Below are 13,938 nucleotides of genomic sequence, written 5' to 3'. Positions count from 1 at the left end.
GGTGAGCTTTACATTTTCAAGAGAAATCAAACCTAAAATTCCTAAAAATAGCTTGCATGAATCTTGATATAAAAACATGTAAAATCTATAAAGCCTTTAAGGTGAAATGGGTTTACTTGCTCTTTAGTATTTGATTGTTCTTGTAAATTAATGTTTTCTATAATGTAATGTAATATGAGGATGATGATGTTATATTCAAAATCTAATTGGCAGTTAACTTCCTGTTACCTTTTTGCAGCTGAGTTTTTTAACACTGATATTATTGCTGACATAATGAGTGATTAAACATAAAATTATAAAATGCTTATGTGTTGATACATATCCAATGTTACATCTTTTTATTAAAAGACTTGCCATCATTTGTGGAACTGCTGTGGAAATGCTCATACATGTTTTCATATATTTCTTGCCATACAGGGATAATTTTTTCAATTCCAATCTTGTGATCAGAATTTTAAATGAGGATGCATGTGTTTTTACTGTAACAGGTTTAAAACTATGGAAGGTGAACTAACAAACCAAAGGCTTGGACATTCGTTATCAGTGCTGGAACTTTCAACAATGGCATTTTCAATTCTTGCTGTCAGTCGATTTTATAAACGAGGGTTAGGGATTGTGAATAATCAGTGTGATCATATAGAATTGTCCAGACTTTCTCCTATACGTGTGAGTTGTCAATTTAGGAAGTAGGGTCTGTTCTCTTAGTGCCACACTCCTCTTCAGTGCTCTGCTGAGTGGAACGCAAACCAGGTGGAAAGTTCAAGAGGAATCTTATCATTTTCTGCGCAGATTTACTTTCATATTCTGCTTGGAAAAGAACACTGCAATAATCCACTCCAAAAATAATCCCCTGCATTTCGCTTGTTTACTTTTGGGCTGAGGAAAAGTAATTAGTGAAAACACAGACTGGAGCTTCCAGTTTCTGTCTCTTCATAATACAGCACTGGACACAATCATCAAAGAAACTGACCATGGTTTCAGTTCATATTTAAAAACAGTTCTAGCGTATGTAGGTACACATGTGACTACATGAGAAAGTATGAAAGTAAAGAGACAGCAGAGAAGTAGAAGTAGTTTTTGGGCTGATCATTTTTTATAAAAACTCAGATTGTTCAGGGGAAGGTCATTCCATTGCAGTCATTTTTCTAAAGTAACTCTCTACTCATCTGTTTATTACATCATGTTAATTATTAAGGTTGTTAACACTTAGAAGTCAAGAGTTATCACTGAATTTGTGCTTGACAATTTAAATCACTGTTTGTGATTGTGTGTGTGTGTGTGTGTGTGTGTGTGTGTGTGTGTGTGTGTGTGTGTGTGTGTGTGTGTTGTTAGGAATGGGACCAGTCCATATGAATGAGGTACAGTGTTCTGGCTTTGAGAAATCCATCACTGAGTGCCAGTTTAATATGGACAAAGACTCAGAAGGGTGCAGTCACGAGGAGGACGCAGGGGTCAGGTGTAACGTTCCTGCAATGGGCTTCCAGCAGAGGGTGAGGATTTACAATAAATCTTACCTCACAATTTCTACACAAAAATTTAGCTATTCCTTATGTTTAGTCTTTTCTATTAAAATTCAAAGAACTCATAGTGCTTTTGTGTTTTGTTCCAGCCAACAACAAAGAAGGCCACATATTTTCTACAGCACACAGAGCGCTTGAAATCCATTAGAAATAGGAATTTCTAAGAGTTTCACAAATAATTAGACGCGAGTGTTGTTTTGCGGTGTTATTTTTCTCAACACCGCCTCCTACTCTTTAAGATGGCTTAGAAATCCAGGATATATACGTTAAATTGGATGCGTTGTCCTGTAACAGTCAATCAAATCTTCACAGATAGAGATACAATCTCAGAATCAATCTAAGATTACAGTTAACCCAGCTCAAATTGCTCTAAAATGACTAATGTACAGTTTTCCCACTGCAGCTGCGTCTGAGTGGAGGCCGGAACCCCTTTGAGGGCCGTGTGGAGGTCATGGTGGAGAAAAACGGTTCTCTGGTGTGGGGAACGGTGTGTGGCGAAAACTGGGGAACCATGGAGGCAATGGTGGTGTGCAGACAGCTCGGCCTTGGCTTTGCCAGCAACGCTTTTCAGGTACAATTCCCCTCTACCGTTTTATTGTTTGATTACCAGGACAAATGTCATTGAGGCTTACACTAAATGAGCAAACGCTGGACCATAATCACCCAAATCATCTGAAATTATGGATCTCAATTAGAGTTTTGTAGAACTACAGTGTGCTCCTGTAGAGTCAGTGGAACAGGACAGTGAGTGTAGAAGCAAAGAGGTGGTCATACTGTTATAGTTGATTGCAGTGTGTATACATTAATAATTACGTCTATAAAAAAAAGAACTCTACTTTGATATGGGCCCTGAACTTTTAAATGCCCTTTATACCAAAAATATTTGACAGCAGTAGAGTGGCGCAGTCACACAGCTCCAGGGACCTGGAGGTTATGGGTTCAAGTCCCGCTCCGGGTGACTGTCTGTGTGAGGAAACATTTGCCACTAAGAAATGACTGCATTTTTAAGGGCTTAACTCCTGCTGCTCAGATTGTGTTGTTTTTCTTGCCCTCTTGCCGGCTTTCAAAGAACAAAAGCTAGGGATTGTTATTGCATTTTTCTTCTGGGTGTCCTATGATTCTCTCTATCAGACTTGGAGACGACATACTAGCGTTTTTCAGGTTTCCTCACATCTCACACATATCTTGAAATCTTCAAGACCACATTCTTTAAACAGACACCTTGGGAAACATTTCATTTTGTCGTTAGAATACTCAGAAATCTCAAAGAAATTGACCACAATTTTTCAAAGCACAGCTGAGGCCTAGGCTTAGGTAAAGGCATTTGATTTAGATGAATGATGATCTCTAATAGGGGTACTTTTGTGGTTTTAGAGAATTACAGGCATTTGAATTAAGCTGGTGCTTTCCCCACATTTATGGCCGTCTGTGTTTGCTGTTGCTGGGCAATGCAGTGTTCCCTTCTGCTTTTGCAAGAAATCCAGTCATGTAAACAAGGAGCTCCATCTGGGAAATATTTAAGAGGAAATGTATCCTGATCCTAATAGATCTTAAATCGTGCAGCTGATGAAAGAGAGAGGTGTCTGCCAGAAGGACTGAAGGTTTTCCAGTTGACAGCTGTTCAGTTTCAGAGACAATTTATGAGCGAAAGAAAGGATTTAAAATTTACTTTTGAAGCTACACTGAAGAGCAACCACACAAACTCACCATGCTTAATGCCACAAGTCAGCCAGAAGAGTATAAAAACTCACAGCATTGGGCTGTGGAACAGTGGAGCTGCATTCTATGGAGTGATGGATCTCCAACAGGTATTAAAGGGTGTCAATTAAACCCCCAACGTCAGTATCTGAACTCTTAGCTGTAGTAATACACTCTTAGCTGCCATCAGATGCACACAGCAATGTCCTTCCCAGTACAGTAGAAGCTGTTAATGCTGTAAAAGTGGGAAATGGTAGCACACGGTGGTGCAGCAGGTGGTGCAGAGGTTGTGGGTTCAACACTCACTCCAGGTGACTGTCTGTGAGGAGTTTTGTGTGTTCTCCCTGTGTCTGCGTGGGTTTCCTCCGGGTGCTCCGGTTTCCTCCCATGGTCCAAAAACACACCCTGGTAGGTGGATTGGCGACTCAAATGTGTCCATAGGTGTGAGTGTTTGACACGCTGTGAAGGACTGGCGCCCCCTCCAGGGTGTGTTCCTGCCTCGCGCCCAATGATTCTGGGTAAGCTCCGGACACACCACGACCTTGAATTGGATAACAATAAATGAATGAATGAATGAGAATGTGTCTACAAACTTTTGGCCATCTGTGTTTTATACACCCCAGATGGAAAGACTGTTTTGCCAGATATAAGCAACAGTCCGCAGAAATGGCAGGAATGGCTCAGAAATCTCACTTTTACGAGTGAGATTAAAGTGTCCCCATCTTGTAATGGACCCCATCCAGGGTGTGTTCCTGCCTTATGTCCAGTGATTCCCTGCAGGAATAGCGGTTACAGACGATGAATTAATGAATGAAGTACTTCATAGATATGAAGGATGAGTATGTGAGTGGAAAAATAACAGTAAGTGTGGGAAAGTGGCTCCCTCTTGTGGTCATATTTTTTCCAAATGTTTTATGTTCCAAATGTACTTTCTCTGCTTTAAACATGTCATATCCAATGTCAAGCGCTTACAAGAGAGCTTAAAGCCCCAGTGCATTTCATTTATTACATGTGTGTTTTTTTTACTGAGAATAGTATAAATTAAATAAATTTCCAATCTTTCTTCTGCACCTTCACTTCAGAGTGGCCACCCCATGTGGGCAACATGTTTGATGGGAAATTGAACAGGAGCAATTTGACTCTTCATCACATATGAGTTCCACTGCACAGAAGTGTAAATATGAATTAGTAATATCTGCTAACATTTGTTGGTAAGAATGATTTATTGCTCCTTTAATGGCCCTTTGGAGTGAGAGATAAGACTGGCACAAATGTGGACAATAGTTACAGGCCGCCAAGGAATTCCTATATGAATATCAACTATAATGTTTTAAATATTATATAAAATACAAAAATATTTTAAATATACAAATATGTAAACACTGAGATGTGTGGTAGAGTAGCTTAGTGAGTAGAGATTTCATGAAGGAGTCATTCTTTTAAACTGATTGTTTGCATAGAGACTATCAGGTGAATTTAACTTTTCTATGGGTTTTGTGTACAATTTAGTGGTAGAATTTTCAGTTAAATTACTCTTATATGTTATAACCTCCACCCTCAATTATCAATGCCTGTGCTCACACACACACACACACACACACACACGCGCACACGCACACGCACACACACACACACACACACAAGGGAACGTAACTCAAACTGAATTCGACATCCAAATTCATTTAAACAAACAGTTTGAAAAAAAAAATATGATCCCTACTAACATGATAGGTTTGAAAACATGATTGAAAACATGACATAAACGTGTCTAGCCCCTCAGATAGAGTGCTGACAACACCAAGACATTATATTTTTGGGTGTCAAGCTGTGGACAAAAGTCCTGCAGTTTGCAAGCTGTTTAAAAACAAGCACTTCAAACACACAACTACACCTCACCATGTACAGCTCCATATGCTCCCTACTCCCCTGAACTTCTGAACCTTGCTGTAATGAGAGTCAGAGTTTAGAATGAATTGTTGGTGATTTTTGTTGCAGTAAACGTGAGGTTTATCTCGTGAGCTGTTGTTCATATTCATACTGAGATGTTATGCACCCTGTTACGGTTTAAAGAGACATGACTTTGAGTTTTTGACTTTGACATGCATTTTACTTCTGGCTTGCAGTCTGTTTTTCTACCTTGTAAAATAATAACATTAAAATAATATTTAACGGATGAATGAATATGATTTTTCAAAGCTGACAGCCTCAGTGAGAGACAGACCCTAAAGTACTTGTGTATACATTTTGTAGGTTAGCTAAGGTGAGTATTTTGAGTTTGCCTGAAATATTTAGTGTACAACAGTGGTTGAATTAATTTCTCTCTCTCTCTCTCTCTCTCTGTGTTTGTGTGTGTGTGTGTGTGTGTGTGTGTGTGTGTGTAGGAGACATGGTACTGGCCTGGTTTTGTGAGTGCTGATGCTGTAGTGATGAGTGGAGTGCGATGTGCTGGAACTGAAATGTCTCTGTCTCACTGTCTCCATCACGGAGATCACGTCACCTGTCCCAGAGGAGGAGCTCGATACGCTGCCGGGGTCTCCTGCTCTGAGAGTGAGAGCACATACTATAACACTTTAAACTATATACCTGTATTTCTTATTATGTCTCTTCTGCATCCATAGCAAATAGCATTAATCAAGAATACTTCCGCCATTTGCTTTAGTAACAGCTTTTACTTTTCTGGGAAAGCTGAGATAGATGTCACAAGATGGCTGTGAATATATGATTTCACCACAAAATCATTAGTAAGGCCAGATACTGATATAAGAGCATTAGCACTAGATCACAAATCAACTCAAAGGTATCGGGTGGAGCTCTCTGCCTGTATCAGCAAAAGAAAAGAAAGACCATCACTGTCCTGTTCTGTATTTTGTATTTTTTTTTATGTGATTTTTCCTGCTTTCTCAGCTGCCCCAGACCTGGTACTGAACCCTCAGGTGGTAGAGCAGACGACATACCTGGAGGACCGTCCCATGATCTTGCTGCAGTGCGCCTACGAAGAGAACTGCCTGGCGTCCACCTCCAGCTCCACTCCGGCCAGTTCCTACCGCCGCCTGCTGCGCTTCTCTTCTCAGATCCACAACAATGGCCAATCTGACTTCAGGCCCAGGGCCTCCAGAGACTCCTGGATCTGGCACGACTGCCACAGGTGAGCTCAGGGGGGTTAGATGGTGGGCAATACTAGGGAGGAAATGGCATTGCAGTATTTTATTGATGTATTAGTAGAGTGCTCATTTGCATATTGAAATTCTCTGCGATGTCAGTTGTGTAAAGATCAGTGTTGCAATGACTGTGGAAAAGTGGCAGTCAACATTTCTGCGTAAGTCATACTGTGAATTGTGATCAAAGTAATTCTAAGGCGTTCCAGTCATTCCAACCTACTCTTCTAACACACATTGTAGTCTGTTAACATCGTTCAAGGTTTAACTATAAATTAATTAATATGGTGTGGCCTTTCCATGAAACAAAATATGTTCAAGTGTATTCAGGGTTTTTTAGGCTCTTACTTTAAAGGAGAAGTTGCAGTAAGGGCTCGTCTGGGGCTGTGGTTTTAGCCTTAAGAGTAAGAAGCTGGCTGAGTAGCATTAACTTCTCCAGATAATCTGTACCACTGTATTTCGGTCCTGATATTGTGCTGTTTGGAGCACTGATGTCATTAGACCTGTTTAAGGGGGCCTCTCAGGTGTAGCCCACTCCCATCTGCGTTACTGGAAACCCAACCTCAGCCTCCTCATAAATTTCTAGCTACGTGAATGTTTCTGAGAGATTTAAAAAAAAACGACTGAGTTTAAACTGTTTGATTTACAACAGAAACTCATATGTGACTCCAGTTGTTTAGTTTTGTAGCAATTTCAGTCTGTTTTCTTTCATGCAGTTAGCGCTCTTACAAACTTAGTGTCTGTTCCATGTACAACAAAAATATGTCAATATTACCCACCTATGGAGCAGGACTAGAGCAATGTCCTTATCTCGGTTCTTGCTTTTCAACATTTGGAGATCTGTTTATTGTCTAACAACATCCAGATCCTGTTTCTTTGCCATGAGGAGAGAGCGAGACAGAGAGAGAGAGAGAGAGAGAGAGAGAGAGAGCATACTGGATGGAGACACTGTTTTTTAACCCATTTAAAGACACTGGCGGTTCATAAAGACGTTAGACCAGTTCTGAGCATGCACACTGAGTTGGAGAGGAGCAAACAGTGAGGAAACATTTTTTAAATGTTTTTAAATAAAATTGTGAATATCAACTTTAATAGGGAAGGCAGGTGTTATGAGGTGGCCATAGTTGTGCGTTGATTGTGTATTTTACAATGGCTTTGAACGTGGCTCAGTCAGGTAAAAGTATTTGTTTTATAAGAAAAAAATGTATATATTGATTAATATTAAAAGGTTCCATGCAACAGACTTTTGTCAGGAGCTTTTAGAGGCTTCAGACGTCTGCTTCAGTGTACCACTCCTACCAGCTCAGACTCTGTAAGTTTCTCCAGAATGATACCACTCTCAGTGACCTTGTTTACATCTGAACCATAGAATTACATAGAACCATATAATTCCTCTTTAGGGAATGCATTGTTGGAAGAGGCTACAGTTGGTTAGTGGCTGTAGGTATTTGTGTGTTCTATATGACCTCTGATGTTTTTGTAGGATGTCCAGGTCGTTATGATCTTTTATTCCCTTTTTTAGGAGCCTGTAAAGCACAATTATAGACTTAACTGTAACCACAGGCTGTTTGGAAAAACAGAAGGTGATATTTTGTCTCTGAACTGGAATTTAACCCTTAGTGGTCACTGATTACGCTGGCGTTATCAAACTTAGTGACTAGTTAAAGATGGTTAAAGACCAAGCATTTTAGATTTTGTTATATGTGGATAAACAGTGTAGAAAGTGAGATATAATTTTTAATGTTATTAAAAAAGTAATGCTAATGTGCAAAATGGGATGGGACAGGAGCTGTATTTATTTTATTATTTTTTTACAAGCTGAATACAGTAAGGAAGTGGGGGTAGAGGCGAACCCTGGCATCGTAAACATTGTTTAGTGTGGAATATACATGAATGCAAAATCAGATGTTTACAAAAATTACCAAAATACACTCCTAAAGCTACATATGATTTTTAAGGTTTTGGAATCATAGCCTAGTAACACATATGTATTTTGGCAAAATACAAATACAAATACAAATGGAAAGTGGCTTGTCAAAGTAAAAGCCTTACATTTAATGAGTTCTAATCATCTAGTCCGATGCTGAGTTGGGACGTCTGCCCAAGGACAGATATGATTTGTGTAGTGTGAATTGCTTTCCTGAGCAGAGAATCGAGCCCTGAGCTTCTGCACAGAAGGCACTGTTTATGCCAACCACACCAACTCTAATCTTCACATTATTGTTCTTAAAAACGTTTCCTTTGTTTATTCAGACACTACCACAGCATGGAAATCTTCACTCATTACGACCTGATGAGCTTAAACGGCACCAAAGTAGCAGAAGGTCACAAAGCCAGTTTCTGCTTGGAGGACTCTGAGTGTGACGAAGGTTTGTGTGTGTGTTTTGTATTTAAAAAGATTTTAAAGGATGTTCTTTAGTTGTTGCCAGTCTGTTTTGAAATAAATCCCTGAATTCACAACTACTCTCAGTTTTTCTTCAGCATCTACAGCCCTTTAAGCCTCTGACATATCAAAAGCTGATTTATTTTGTGTTGTCCCTCATCAAGGGATTGAGAAGAGATATGAGTGTGCCAACTTTGGAGAGCAGGGAATCACTCTGGGCTGCTGGGACACATACAGACACGATATTGACTGCCAGTGGGTGGACATCACTGACGTAAAGCCTGGAGACTATATATTCCAGGTGATTTTTTGCCATGTTCTCCATTGAATGTGCTGTCACAGATCTACAATGTTTACTTGTGTATTCCTTGTGTACTAGATTAAACCCAAAGCCAATTACTTCATAGAGTGACTACAGTGTGAACGTATTTCTGTGTCATTTACAGATTGTGATAAATCCCAACTATGAAGTGGCAGAGTCTGATTACACTAACAACGTTGTGAAATGTAGGTGTCGATATGACGGCCATCGTATTTGGATGTACAACTGCCATATAGGTGAGGCTACATATCATTATAATATTCATAGTTGCATAGTTTTATTACCTCCTATAATTTAATAGAAAATATTGATAATTACAGTGGTGTAGTTTTAGGATTTATGTTCCAGGTGAGAATCTTACTCGTTTAAAACATAATAAAATGTAATGTGATTAATACTGTAGATTAAAATCAATATCTTTAGAGTTCCAGTTTCCTCCTGCAATCCAAACACACGTTATTAGGTGAATTGATTGTGCAAAAATGTAACTATGTGTGTGTTTGTGTGTGTTGCCTTGTTGCCTACTGTTATCTGTCTATTAATTCTCTCCTTAGGCGGCTCAATGAGTGCTGAAACTGAGGAGACGTTCCCTGGCCTTCTGAATAACCAGGTGACACACAGGTAAGAGCCGGGGGGGTTTACAGGAGAAACCCCAACAACCACTACAACTCCACAGAGCTCTCAGCATCAACATGGCAGTGGGACACATTCACTTACACAAAAAACGGCCCTCTCAGGAAGCCTCAAAACCCATCCCAACACAAAGACATTCCCCAACTCAAGCCCAACACACGGGAACAGAATGACCAGAAATAATGGGACCACAACCGGAAGTATGTGATCCTCCATCAACAGAATCTGAAATATATGAATATGTGGTTTAAAAAGAAGCAGTGAATTTGGACTTTGACTGATGAACCTTCCACTCTCTCCATTTCTGAGTGAGATGACCCATTCAAGCCTATCAGACATCCTTCTGCTGCCAGTATTTGGATTTTTAAGGGAGTTCTGATGCACTTTGTAAGCCCAAAGGAACTGAGTGTTCATTTTACAAGGACTCCTGCAAAGGAGCAATATCTGAAATCTATATTTGGAAAGAATTTTCCACCTGAGCTTGTATTGTGAATGCTTTAGTACTATGTTAATAAGACTTCCACTAAGTATTATATTAGTATTGTATGGGTTAAAGGCAAATAAAATATTCCTGGGGCTGGTTGCACAAACTTTCCAAACTTCTTGGTGGGTTACAAGTTTCTAAACTTAAACAGAATATTTAACATATACATAAATATACATATATATAATATATATATATATATAAATACAATTAAGTATAAGCTTATTAACTGCAAGATAATTCAGTGTTGATAATGGCAGCGCTAATTCACATAGAGCATTCAACATTTTCAGATAACTGAAAGGATATATCAGTCGTTTTTTTGAGTTAAATTTAGACTTTTTTTTGCTCCATACCTGGCAACATGAATTCTTTTTCTAGCATGAACATTTTTATTAACTGTATTTGAGGAATAAGAGCACCTGGTCAGCCTTATACCAAGGTTTGAGGCTGGTTCATAGTTAATGCGGACACAGATGTGCAATGGAGTACATGGCCAAAATAACTTAATCACAGCCTGAACTGCTAGGTCGAGTACCATGGGAAGAAATTAAACGATGTGCACAGTTTGCCTGGTGAAGGCGCGCACCATTCACTTATTAGCCACAGAATGTGTTACAAGACGTAGGAAAAGGGGGCTGGACCAAGGGGATTCAGCTTCTCTCAGATCGTGTCACATCGAGCAAACTGGATGGTTTTTTGCAGATATTTGACAAGCGCTGTCAATCACATCACTAAAGTACAGCATGTTGTAATCTGCACTTATGAAGGCACAAATATATTAGACACCTTGTGATGACTAGCACAAGGCCAGACATTTTTTAGATATATTTTTTTCTTTTACAATGTGAGCAAATACAGCATTATTGAAGACATCTTTAGTTTATATTTAGCGCATGCGCACATTTGTCCAACTCTTGATGTATGGATGACTTTAATTGGTTTTTACTATATTATGAACAGTGTAGACTACATGTGCCTGTTTACACAGGGGATATCTTCTGTTTCTTGATTTAACTGTGCTGGCAAGAGCAGATTCCAGCAGCACTACAGCACCACCATCATCTCGGGTGTAGTAGTACGTGGTCGCCTCGTGGTGCGAGGGCTATAAACAAGCAATGCGGACAGTCCGGCACTACAGCCTTCGCACCATGCCACATCCGCTTCCACACTAACTATAAACCAGCCGTTAAATTCCTTTCAAAATTGAATTAGTATGAACCTGTTGGTGCAACTGGCCCCTGTAGCTTTAGAGAAAGCAAAGACGTTTAGATCAATCAATTTACAGTCATCAAACAACAAAAACATCATTGAATTTAGGATTTTATACCCATCACTGGAACCACTGTGAAATCCGGAGTCCTCTAACTGACCTGGAATTAACTGTACCTGAGTAACCTGAGTAACCTGAATAAATATGTGGAGAAAGAGAGCGACTGCAGATGATCCTAGATACAATAAATGGATGTGTGGAGTACAGCATGAGAGCAGTACGGCTCAGAATGTTAGACGTGTACAGTGAGGTAGTTTATGGTCTGTTATTATGTATTGTGGCACAGTTTTTGTCTTTTTGTTAATTATTAGTGAAGGGTCATATGAATATCATTAATGAAGCCCAGTTCACAAGGTTCTGGAGTTGTGCCCATAGGAGCTGTATGTGTGAACGCAAACACCTACAACATTCATCCCACACTCTACACAGACTTTATCCTGCCTGGCCCCTAGTAAAGACAGAGTCAGCACATGTGAAAGGACTACTCCGGGACACCTCCGGACCTGACGTAAAAGGTCACTCTGTGGTTTTGTCATGATGAAAATGGGGTCATTCATAAGGCCTTTGCTGTTAACATACCTCTGGACACCAGTAGGGGACTGTGAACCCATCTCCTCCACCATCTGAGGAAATGTCTGTTTTGGTTTTTCTTTGATTTGTCACTTATCTGTGCATTGGAAAAGCCTTTTTCTTTCATCTTTCTGAGGAGGGCTGATTCTGATCATGTTAGTGTGTCTGTAATACCTAGTTACAAGGAGAATGAGGCTAAAACCGTGCTGATGTTTGATGAAGAATAAAGCAGTCGTTAGCATACATAATTTATGTCCAATTGCATAGGAATCATTCCACAGAAATGAACCCTTACCCAGTGACAGAGTTTCAGCTGAATGAACTGGACGCTGCCAATGAAATGTTCCTCTTTCATGCTGTCTTGTAGTCTATGTTTGTTTAATATAACTTCTGCATTTAGTTTTACTACTACTGTTAATCTGCCTATTACCAGCTAATATACACCTTCTGTTCCTCAGCATTTAAGGTCATATCGTGGATCTGAGTTTGTTAGAACAATCCTAGCATCAGTTAGTAACTTATTTTAAGTCAGGGACTTGAACAACAACTGTGTCTAATTATTTTTCTTTCTTTTGGTACAGAATGTCTTTTTTAAGACATTCTAATTTCTGTTCCAGTGGTGCTATCGAAGATATATCCTCTGTTTTTAGAGGGTACATGTCAAGATGTGACTGATTTACACTATGCTTACTTGAATGGAGCGTAAATATCCATACGGTGCCTTTTTATTTTATGTTTTTAAGCAATAAATAAATGTAAGCATGTAAGTATGCTTGGTTGTTTCATTGATTGTTGATTTCTTTCAATTGGTACTGGATTTCTAGTCTTACGATGTGCTTAAATAAGCCTAAACAAACCAGTGACTAAGAAATAACTAGGTGATTAGTATTCCATTAACAAGGGCAAACAGTGTGAAATACACCTATTTTCACCTTGATTGGATCTGACTCAAGTCTAAATAAATAAAACTAATTGGGTGTTTATACAAGCACTGACAAAAGCTGTTTTGGATGCTTGTATAATGTTATGCAATGCTGCAGTCCTGCAAATTAGCAATTGATTAAGTGTGTTTGCTCATGCTTATGCATATGTTGCAAAGTCCCTTTGTTTATGTGGCCTAGTTGTTCCACGTTGTAGACCACTTGAAAGATCATTTGAAAAGAACCACAAGAGGGAGCTCTTGTCCTAAAATGACTAGACCTCATAAGACACAAGGTAAGGTTTGAACTGAGGTAATAGTGTATTACAAACACGTCTGTTCTGGTAACAATTTACAACATGGGTCCATTAATTAACCTAATAATTATGACTAAACAATTAAAGTCACAATCGTTAATTGATGATAGAAATAAGAAGTGATGTGGATTATAACATGCAAAAACGGATTTTAGGCTTATAACATCCAGAAAGAATTCTAGTTCTTATTTTTATCATTACTTAACGATTAATTGTGACATTACCTTACATTTTATTAAGGTTTATTAATGCCTTAGGTATTGTGATTTAATATACCTTTATTGTTCACCCTGTGAAGGACTAGTGGCCCGTCCAGGGAGTGTTCCCGCCTTGTGCCCAGTGATTCCGGGTAGGCTCCAGACCCACAGCGACCCTGAACTGGATAAGCAGTTACAGATAATGAATGAATGAATGTACCCTTAGTGTAAAGTGTTACCTCTGTTCTTAAGTAGAAATGTATTAATAAAAAGCATCTTATGTTGAATAATATTTTGCTAAATATCTTTATTTATTATGATTACACGTAGGAAACTACTGAAAATGGCACAGAAGACAGCTCCAAAAGTCAAATTTCAGCATGACCAGTGCCAGCTGTCAGCTAGAGAGGTGTAAATCCTTTCAGCTTTGGGCTGTGGAAGGGTGGATCTGTGTCCTGATGAAGCTC

The 13,938-nt window shown here is 39.2% G+C and overlaps 1 protein-coding gene across 2 annotated transcripts in view; it reads left to right on the top strand.

The window, feature by feature from the left end:
• The window catches only part of LOC136678846 (lysyl oxidase homolog 2B-like), a 43,875-nt gene extending 31,097 nt beyond the window's left edge, over window positions 1-12,778 (top strand). For both annotated transcript variants that reach the window (XM_066657008.1, XM_066657007.1), the window contains exons 7-14: window positions 1,333-1,490; window positions 1,924-2,091; window positions 5,600-5,765; window positions 6,123-6,363; window positions 8,627-8,742; window positions 8,921-9,057; window positions 9,203-9,314; window positions 9,633-12,778. In XM_066657008.1, coding sequence (XP_066513105.1) covers window positions 1,333-1,490; window positions 1,924-2,091; window positions 5,600-5,765; window positions 6,123-6,363; window positions 8,627-8,742; window positions 8,921-9,057; window positions 9,203-9,314; window positions 9,633-9,703 — 1,169 coding nt within the window. In that variant the 3' untranslated portion in view covers window positions 9,704-12,778. The remainder of the gene's footprint in view (window positions 1-1,332; window positions 1,491-1,923; window positions 2,092-5,599; window positions 5,766-6,122; window positions 6,364-8,626; window positions 8,743-8,920; window positions 9,058-9,202; window positions 9,315-9,632) is intronic.
• The last annotated feature ends 1,160 nt before the right edge of the window (window positions 12,779-13,938 follow it).

The sequence above is a fragment of the Hoplias malabaricus genome, chromosome Y, assembly GCF_029633855.1.
Source record: "Hoplias malabaricus isolate fHopMal1 chromosome Y, fHopMal1.hap1, whole genome shotgun sequence".
NCBI lineage: Eukaryota > Metazoa > Chordata > Actinopteri > Characiformes > Erythrinidae > Hoplias > Hoplias malabaricus.
The sequence above is the reverse complement of the archived record's forward strand: the minus strand, read 5'-3'. Positions and strand labels throughout refer to the sequence as shown.